General features: G+C 42.6%; 2 protein-coding genes across 2 annotated transcripts in view; both read right to left on the bottom strand.

The window, feature by feature from the left end:
• LOC147471849 (uncharacterized) overlaps nt 1-68 on the bottom strand; it is a gene marked incomplete at its 5' end in the record, with an annotated part of 459 nt that extends 391 nt beyond the window's left edge. Inside the window, one exon of the mRNA XM_086536765.1 lies at nt 1-68. This exon is cut by the window's left edge and continues 391 nt beyond it. Within this exon, the coding sequence (XP_086392891.1) occupies nt 1-68 (68 nt within the window).
• Nucleotides 69-7,643: 7,575 nt separating this feature from the next.
• Nucleotides 7,644-10,000, bottom strand: part of LOC122261497 (uncharacterized) — an 18,401-nt gene continuing 16,044 nt past the window's right edge. Inside the window, exons 8-12 of the mRNA XM_043029167.2 lie at nt 9,581-9,720; nt 9,213-9,307; nt 8,583-8,739; nt 7,996-8,104; nt 7,644-7,903 (exon numbers count right to left, since the gene is read on the bottom strand). Of these exons, the coding sequence (XP_042885101.2) occupies nt 7,771-7,903; nt 7,996-8,104; nt 8,583-8,739; nt 9,213-9,307; nt 9,581-9,720 (634 nt within the window). The 3' untranslated portion in view covers nt 7,644-7,770. The remainder of the gene's footprint in view (nt 7,904-7,995; nt 8,105-8,582; nt 8,740-9,212; nt 9,308-9,580; nt 9,721-10,000) is intronic.

Genomic DNA, 10,000 nt, shown 5'->3' with positions numbered 1-10,000 from the left:
CGTTCCTGCTCCCTCTTCTTTTCCTCTTTCTTCTCCTTTTCTAGCCTGGCCTTTTCCGCTTTATCCTCCTATTCGCTCACCACTCCCTTCTTGAGTTCCTTCTCGAGCTTGGCCTTTTCTGCCTTTTCTGCCTTGAGGCGCTCCTGCTCCCTCTTCTTCTCTTCCTTGAGACGCTCCTGCTCCCTCTTCTTCTCCTCCTTGAGGCGCTCCTGCTCCCTCTTCTTCTCCTCCTTGAGCCGTTCCTATTCCTTCTTCTTTTCCTCTTTCTTCTCCTTTTCTAGCCTGGCCTTTTGCGCTTTATCTTCCTATTCGCTCACCACTCCCTTCTGGAGTTCCTTCTCGAGCTTGGCCTTTTCCGCCTTTTCTGCCTTGAGGCGCTCCTGCTCCCTCTTCTTCTCCTCCTTGAGGCGCTCCTGCTCCCTCTTCTTCTCCTCCTTGAGCCGTTCCTGCTCCCTCTTAATCTCCTCCTTCCTTTCCTTCTCCAGCCTGGCCTTCTCTGCCTTCTCCTACTTCTGCTGCTCGAGCTGCCTCTTCTTCTCCTCCTTTTCCATCTTGGCCTTCGCTGCTTTCTCGTCCTTCAGACGCTGCAGTTCCGCCATCTTCTGCGCCTTGGGATCGGCGGCGGAGGGAATAGCCTGTTCGGCGGCGGGAATAGCCTGTTCGGCGGCGGGAATAGCCTGTTCGGCGGCGGGAATAGCCTGTTCGGCGGCGGGAATAGCCTGTTCGGCGGCGGGAATAGCCTGTTCAGCGGCGGGAATAGCCTGTTCGGCGGCGGGAATAGCCTGTTCGGCGGCGGGAATAGCCTGTTCGGCGGCGGGAATAGCCTGTTCGACAGCAGGAATAGCCTGTTCGACAGCAGGAATAGCCTGTTCGACAGCAGGAATAACCTGTTCGACAGCAGGAATAGCCTGTTCGACAGCAGGAATAACCTGTTCGACAGCAGGAATAGCCTGTTCGACAGCAGGAATAGCCTGTTCGACAGCAGGAATAACCTGTTCGACAGCAGGAATAGCCTGTTCTTCGTCAGGAATAGCCTGTTCTTCGTCAGGAATAGCCTGTTCGACAGCAGGAATAGCCTGTTCTTCGTCAGGAATAGCCTGTTCTTCGTCAGGAATAGCCTGTTCTTCGTCAGGAATAACCTGTTCGACGGCAGGAATAGCCTGTTCGACAGCAGGAATAGCCTGTTTGATAGCAGGAATAACCTGTTCGACAGCAGGAATAGCCTGTTCGACAGCAGGAATAGCCTGTTCGACAGCAGGAATAGCCTGTTCGACAGCAGGAATAGCCTGTTCGACGGCAGGAATAGCCTGTTCTTCGTCAGGAATAACCTGTTCGACAGCAGGAATAGCCTGTTCTTCGTCAGGAATAGCCTGTTCGACAGCAGGAATAGCCTGTTCGACAGCAGGAATAGCCTGTTCTTCGTCAGGAATAACCTGTTCGACAGCAGGAATAGCCTGTTCGACAGCAGGAATAGCCTGTTCGACAGCAGGAATAGCCTGTTCGACAGCAGGAATAACCTGTTCGACAGCAGGAATAACCTGTTCGACAGCAGGAATAGCCTGTTCGACAGCAGGAATAGCCTGTTCGACAGCAGGAATAGCCTGTTCGACAGCAGGAATAGCCTGTTCGACAGCAGGAATAGCCTGTTCGACAGCAGGAATAGCCTGTTCGACAGCAGGAATAGCCTGTTCTTCGTCAGGAATAACCTGTTCGACAGCAGGAATAGCCTGTTCGACAGCAGGAATAGCCTGTTCGACAGCAGGAATAGCCTGTTCGACAGCAGGAATAGCCTGTTCGACAGCAGGAATAGCCTGTTCGACAGCAGGAATAGCCTGTTCTTCGTCAGGAATAACCTGTTCGACAGCAGGAATAGCCTGTTCGACAGCAGGAATAGCCTGTTCGACATCAGGAATAACCTGTTCAACAGCAGGAATAGCCTGTTCGACTGCAGGAATAGCCTGTTCGACAGCAGGAATAGCCTGTTCGACAGCAGGAATAGCCTGTTCGACAGCAGGAATAGCCTGTTCGACTGCAGGAATAGCCTGTTCTTCGGCAGGGATTACCTGTTCGACAGCAGGAATAGCCTGTTCGACAGCAGGAATAGCCTGTTCGACAGCAGGAATAACCTGTTCGACAGCAGGAATAGCCTGTTCGACAGCAGGAATAGCCTGTTCAACAGCAGGAATAACCTGTTCGACAGCAGGAATAGCCTGTTCGACAGCAGGAATAGCCTGTTCGACAGCAGGAATAGCCTGTTCGACAGCAGGAATAGGCTGTCTGACGGCAGGAATAGCCTGTTCGACAGCAGGAATAGGCTGATCCATGGGCGAGTCCTTATCGTCGGCTTTAAATCGCTTACCGACAGGAGAATCACTGTCCTTGCCGTCCTTCCTCTTTGTTTTCTTCCCTTCCTTTACATTCGGTTGAGGTTCCGTCTTTTCGCCCAGCTGACTGAAGTCGACCTTACGCAGGTCCATCATCGAAGCGCGGAACTGATCTATGTACTTGAGAAATGCCGCTACACTCACGTCACTCTCCTTCAGGTGAAGTGCGCATTGTTCTAGCAACTGCGCTCTCGCTGTTTCATCAGGATGCTTTCTCGATTTTTGAAGTTTGTTGCTGTAGTTAAATAGACATGCAGCTACGAAAAAACATTCACGAGTTTTTTGCTCCCTCATTTTAACTCGTGGTATAAATGCAGTGTCACCTAGATTTTAGCCATGTGTATTGATGTTGGTGTTTGTTTGTTTTTTTATTTATTTTTGTTTTTGTATGTTTGTGTGTATGTGTGTACAGTTGGGCTAGTGTGTCGGTTGTATGTGTGTGTGTGTCTGTGTGCGTTATATGGTTATATGTGTGTGTTTATGCTTATGTGTGTATGTATATGTTTATGTGTTTGTATATTTAGTATCCCCGTGTGTGTCTATGTGTATGTGTGTCTATGTGTGCATGTATGTATATATATATCTATCTGTCTATCTATCTATCTATCTATCTATCTATCTATCTATATATATATATATATATATATATATATATATATATATATATATATATTACTACTACTACTGCAGTGCCTGTCTTATGACGTTGGCGATCATGGCCCGCCATTCTTTGGCTTACCATGACTATACTAGGGTAATACATGATTTTTTTTTTTTTTTTTTTTTTTTTACCATAGCCGTTTTCTCTTACAAACAGAGTCACCTTGGTAGCCAACGGCATTGTGAGTGGAAGCCAGTGACGTCGTGCGGACGTGTGAATGGAGGAGTCTTTCATGCGTACTCGAATAATGAGGACCGCGGGAGTATATACATACATATATATATATATATATATATATATATATATATATATATATATATATATATATATATATGTATATATATGTATGTATATACATATATATAGGTGTGTGCGTGTTTGTATGTGTGTGCGTGCGCGCGCGCGCGTGTGTGTAGGTGTGTGTGTTTATGTGTGTATATGTGTGTATGTGTGTGCATATGTACATGTATGTATGCATGTATGTATGTTTGTCAGTGTGTTTCTTTGTGTGTGTGTGTGTGCGTATGTAGTACGTGTGTGTGTGTGTGTGTGCATATGTGTATGTGTATGTGTATTTGCGTGTGTGTGTTTCTGTATGTTTGTGTGTGTATTTGTGTCTGTGTCTGTATGCGTGTGTTTATGTGTGTGTGTGCGCGCGCGTGTGTGTGGGTGTGTGTGTTTATGTGTGTGTGTGTGTGTTATATGGTTATATGTGTGTGTCTATGCTTATGTGTGTATGTATATGTTTATGTGTTTGTGTATTTAGTATCCCCGTGTGTGTCTATGTGTATGTGTGTCTATGTGTGCGTGTATGTATATCTATCTATCTATCTATCTATATGTATATATATATATATACATATATATATGTATATATATGTATATATATACATATATATGTGTGTGTGTGTGTGTTTATATATATACATATATATGTGTGTTTGTGCGTGTTTGTATGTGTGTGTGTGCGTGCGTGCGCGCGTGTGTGTAGGTGTGTGTGTTTATGTGTGTATATGTGTGTATGTGTGTGCATATGTACATGTATGTATGCCTGTATGTATGCATGTATGTATGTTTGTCAGTGTGTTTCTTTGTGTGTGTGTTTCTTTGTGTGTGTCTGTGAGCGTAAGTAGTACGTGCGCGCGCGCGTGTGTGTAGGTGTGTGTGTTTATGTGTGTATATGTGTATATGTGTGTATGTGTGTACATATGTACATGTATGTATGCCTGTATGTATGCATGTATGTATGTTTGTCAGTGTGTTTCTTTGTGTGTGTGTGTATTTGTGTGTGTCTGTATGCGTGTGTTTATGTGTGTGTGCGTGCGCGCGCGTGTGTGTGTGGGTGTGTGTGTTTATGTGTGTGTGTGCATATGTACATGTATGTATGTTTGTCAGTGTGTTTCTTTGTGTGTCTGTGTGTGTGCATATGTGTATGTGTATGTGTATTTGCGTGTGTGTGTTTGTGTGTGTGTGTGTGTTTCCGTATGTTTATGTGTCTATGTGTGTGTGTTTCTGTATGTGTATGTGTATGTTTTTACGTGTGTGTGTGTTTTGTGTGTCTATGTATACCTGTCTGTGTCTGTATGTGTGTCTATGTGTGTTAGTGTGAGCGTCTGTGTGGGTCTCTGTGTGTGTGTGTGTGTGTGTTTGCGTGTGTGTGTATGTGTGTGTGTATGTATGTTTGTAAATGGTGTCTATGTATGTGTGTATGTTAGTGTTTGTGTTTCTTTGTGTGTGTGTGTGTGTGCATGTGTGTATGTATGTGTATGTGTGTTTGCGTCCCTGTGTGTGTGTGTGTTTATGTGTGTGTGTGCGTTTACGTATGTGTATGTGTGTGTGCGTCTACGTATGTGTGTGTGTGTATGTGTTTGTGTGTGTGTGTGTGTGTGCTTTTGTGTGTGTATGTGTGTGTGTGTGTGCGTTTGTCATTGTATGTGGTGTGTGTGTATGAGAGAGAGAGAGGGAGAGAGAGAGAGAGGGAGAAAGAGAGAGAGAGAGGGAGAAAGCGAGCGAGAGAGAGAGAGAGAGACAGACAGACAGAGGGAGAAAGAGAGAGGGAGACACACACACACACACACACACACACACACACACACACAGAGAGAGGTGGGGGGGGAGACACACACACACACAGAGGGAAAAAGAGAGCGGGCGAGAGAGACAGAGACAGAGAAAGAGAAAGAGAGAAAGAGAGAGAGAGCGAGTGAAAGGAGTGAGAGGAGAACTGACGATAAAAAGGAGAGTCCGACTGTCCACCCTTCCATCACTAACGGCACAGTAAGCAACACAGATTGATGAGCAATTCTAAATATTGTTGATGTCACAGCAGGCAACAGCGGGGCTTCTCGAGGCTTGTACAGTATTCCTGAAACACTTGATGTCAGCTGAGGGAAGGCCGTTGCTCCTACTACGGCCTTAATAGACTTTGGATCATTTCTGATGTCACAGCTGGGGATAGAAGCTGCTTCTATGTTGTTGTTGTTGTTGTTGTTGTTTTTCTGGGCTCTTTGAAGCACTCCTCATACCACAAGTGACGCGACTCGGGTGCTCCTTCCACGTGTTTCAGGTATAGATAGATAGATAGTTTCAGGTATAGATGGATAGATAGTTTCAGGTATAGATAAATAGTTTCAGGTATAGATAGATAGTTTCAGGTATAGATGGATAGATAGTTTCAGGTATAGATAAATAGTTTCAGGTATAGATGGATATATAGTTTCAGGTATAGATAAATAGTTTCAGGTATAGATGGATAGATAGTTTCAGGTAAAGATAAATAGTTTCAGGTATAGATGGATATATAGTTTCAGGTATAGATAGATAGTTTCAGGTATAGATGGATAGATAGTTTCAGGTATAGATGGATAGATAGTTTCAGGTATAGATAGATAGATAATTTCAGGTATAGATAGATAGTTTCAGGTATAGATAGATAGTTTCAGGTATAGATAGATAATTTCAGGTATAGATAGATAGTTTCAGGTATAGATAGATAGTTTCAGGTATAGATAGATAATTTCAGGTATAGATAGATAGTTTCAGGTATAGACAGATAGTTTCAGGTCTAGATAGATAGAAGTTTCACGTATAGATAGATAGTTTCAGGTATAGATAGATAGATAGTTTCAGAGATAGATAGACAGATAGTTTCAGGTCTAGATAGATAGATAGCTTCAGGTATAGATAACTAGCGTCTCTTCGATGCTCGATTATCCGTTGATCTTTTATTTCCCTTTTCTTTTGGAATTGTTGCATGGATTTTCTTTTATTAGAGTGATTGAGCCACACAGAAATTCCCAAGATTAGACAGCTGTGGCTCGGTTACGTTGGGGAGGTGCCATGTGTGAGCACATACAGCTTTCGCCTCACAGCTAGCACGGACTGAGGCCATAGCGCGTTTGAGACCGGTATTTGACAGGCACATATGCTAAATGTTAGGTTAATTCTCTAATGTGTTTGGGGGGCGCTAGGATGTGCTGATGTGGCTGCTACACTTTAAGCTTTTATTCTGAGAATTTTAGTCATATACCTCAAGGTGATCTTAATTAATTATCCGGTTAATTCTGAGGATTCACTTTTCCTTCTTTCAAGACAAGAAAGCTGTTTAAACAGTGTGTGTGTGTGTGTTTGTGTGTGTGTGTGAGCGAGTGAGTAAGTGAGTGAGTGAGTGTGTGTGCGTGTGTGTGTGTGTTTGTGTATGTGTTTGTGTGTGTGTTTGTGTGTGCGTGTGTGTGTGTGTGCGTGTGTGTGTGTGTTTGTGTGTGTGTTTGTGTGTGCGTGTGTGTGCGTGAGCGAGTAAGTGTACGTGCGTGCATGGGTGTGTGTGTGTGTTTGTGTGCGTGCGTGTGTGTGTTTGTGTGTGTGTGTGCGCGCGCACGTGTGTGTGTGTGTTTATTTGTGTGCGTGCGTGCGTGCGTGCGTGTGTGTGTGTGTGTGTGTGTTTGTGTCTAAGTGAGTGAATGAGCATGTGTGTGTTTGTGTGTGTGTGCGCGCGCGCGCGTGCGTTTGTGTCCCGGAGAGGACTGCCAGATTCAACATTGGAGGATAGTAAGAAGAAAACATCGACATGTTTCTTTCTTTACAACTTATTTCTATGATACAAAATGATTAGTACTGTGACTGCATGTTCCTTGTCTTCCTTCTCTCTCTCTATCTCTCTCTCTCTCTCTCTCTCTCTTCAACTCTTCGTTTTCTACTGAAGAAAATCACATTTGTCACAATAAAACATAGCTACAGTGATACAGGAAACAACGAAACGTGACGTGACGTTTCGAGTACGACTACATTTCTCTTCAGACAGTAAAACAGAGGAGGACGCAATGCCAAGGTTTATCGTGATATTTACAGTTGTACTTCCTTTCGTCCTTGTATATATACACCTTCCTTTTTGTGGCTATGTTCATTCATTACAATACTTATATATATATATATATTATATATATATGTATGTATATATGTAATGTATATATATATATATTTATATATATATATATATATATATATATATATATATATATATATATATATATATATATATAGAGAGAGAGAGAGAGAGAGAGAGAGAGAGAGAGAGAGAGAGAGAGAGAGAGAGAGAGAGAGAAGAGAGAGAGAGAGAGAGAGGGAGAGAGAGAGAGAGAGAGAGAGAGAGAGAGAGAGAGAGAGAGAGAGAGAGAGAGAGAGAGAGAGAGAGAGAGATAGATATAGATATACACATATATATACATGTCATATTTTGCGTCCGGGGTTGAGGATATTCAGCAAATTCTTTTCATGGGCAGGAAGCTTGTAAAGTCTGGCGCCAATCAGCTCGGGTGGACCGCTCTCTACTGAGGACTCCTCTGCCTCGAGGTCGTCAAACCTGTAGGATCGATTTGAATAAAGTGATTGGCATAGTGGTTACGTCCAGGGAAGGAAATGTTCGCCATTGAGGTAAGCATGAAGATGCCGTACCTTATGGTTACCCAGCGGCTGTCATCTTGTCGGTCGAGCAGGAATTTCAAGATAGTTATCAGGTTCCCGTCGTATGCGTGTGGCATGCGGTGCAGTATCTTGTGAGGCTCTGTGAGACGGAGTGCATGATGTGTTCAACAAATGTCGCAAACTAAGTCCGCAATGATTCACCAAGATATATGAATGATTTATGAAAAAAAAATATCTTGCTCACACACATATTATGTTTGTATAACACAAATACACACATATTATAAATACAAATACTTTTTATTTATCTATCTGCCTACACACACATATGTGAATGCACATGCATATGTACATGTATGTATATATATATATATATATATATATATATATATATATATATATATATATATATATATATACATGTATGTATGCATATATATACATAAATATATATGTGTGTGTGTGTGGGTGTATGTGTGTGTGTGTGCGCGTGCGTGTGTTTCGCACACATACATACACACATACAAACACACCCACCCACACACCCACCCACACACACACACACATATTTTTTCTCTCTCTCTTTCTTTCTTTCAATGATGGGTCCCGCAGCGCACCAATGAAGTCGGGCTTCTTGGCTAAGTGCTGGTACACGTCCCCGAGCCCGCGCGTCAACACCAGGACGAACAAGTCGTCTTTTGTGATTCGGCTGAAGAGCCAAGCCTGCGGGTCATGTTTCATGGTGTGGTCTCTTTCGCAGTAGATATCGAAAACCTGCAAAGAAAAAAAAAAAAAAGAAAAAAAAAAAAGAAAAAAAAAAGAAGAAAAAAAAAACGATGAGTGAGAGGGTATGATTAATTTCAATCGCATTAAAAAAAATAATGAATAAAATAAAAATTCTGTAACGTTGAGATTCAAATTAGATTCTTAATTTTTATTGGCGGGGAAGCCTGAAAGATGAATTTTTATTCTTGGTCGTCCCTTCTCTTATTGCAGCTATAAATACCCTTTTGGTGTTCCCTGACGTGGTGATAAGCATATAGCTATAATTAAAGCGTGTGTATATTATTTTTTTCTTTCTTTCTTTCTTTCTGTCTTTCTTTCTTTCTTTTTTTTTATTTGCCAGAGTCTATGTAATCCCCGCTTAATACTCAACAAGTGCGAGGTTGTAAGTGTACAGGATCAGCCGGCTAGTGTACATGAACAACCGGCAATTGGATTGGTTCGTTCGAGAGCTGACCACTGACCTTCGTCCCATGGTTCTGGAGGGTCTCCGTCAGTCCCTCGATTCTGGCTCGAAGTTCCGGAGATTCGTTGGTGTGGACCAGCATGACGTTCGGAGCTGAAGAAAGTTATTTTACTCCAGTACATCAATGCAACCACGAACGTTATTAAGGGAAGATGAGAAGAAAGAAGAGGACAAGAGAGTAAGAGAAGAGGAAGACAAGAGAGGAAGGGACAATAGAATAAGAAAGAAAAAAAGAAAAGAAAAAGAAGAAAGACGAGAAGAAGAAGAAGAGGAAGAAGGACAAGGCGAAGAACACATATAACAAATAATATAGCATTATCCCACACACACGAAAAAAAAAAAAAAAAAAAAAACATAATCACCCACAAGGCAAAAGATCGAACTGGCCGTCTAAAGCGGGGGGGCGTCGATGCACACGGCTGTTCCTTCTCCAAGCAAGGCAAGCAACAGCCAAAACCAGGAACACGAGAGTCACAGCGAGTGAGATCTTGAGTGAGTGGGAGTCCCTGGTAGAATATGTTTCATTAAGAATATATGATATAGTATGTTTATTTCGGATAATCCTGACGATATTTTCAAAGCTTGAAGAAATACGTTAGTATATCTATCCTCTTGTTGTTTACTTATTCGGGAATACTTGGAGAGGTTATATGCATATAGTAAATATCGTATGTATGGCAACTAGGAAAAGATGTGTGTTTTTTTGCTGTTGTTTTTTTTGTTGTAGTCTTTTTACAAGTCTTATATCAACCCTTGGCTTGTTTTCGTTACACGACACAGTATTTT

This window comes from Penaeus japonicus, unplaced genomic scaffold, assembly GCF_977035675.1.
Source record: "Penaeus japonicus unplaced genomic scaffold, GWHDUDI00000001_assembly GWHDUDI00000005, whole genome shotgun sequence".
Classification (NCBI taxonomy): domain Eukaryota; kingdom Metazoa; phylum Arthropoda; class Malacostraca; order Decapoda; family Penaeidae; genus Penaeus; species Penaeus japonicus.
Note: the sequence above shows the minus strand (reverse complement) of the source record. Positions and strands in the feature narration are given on the sequence as shown.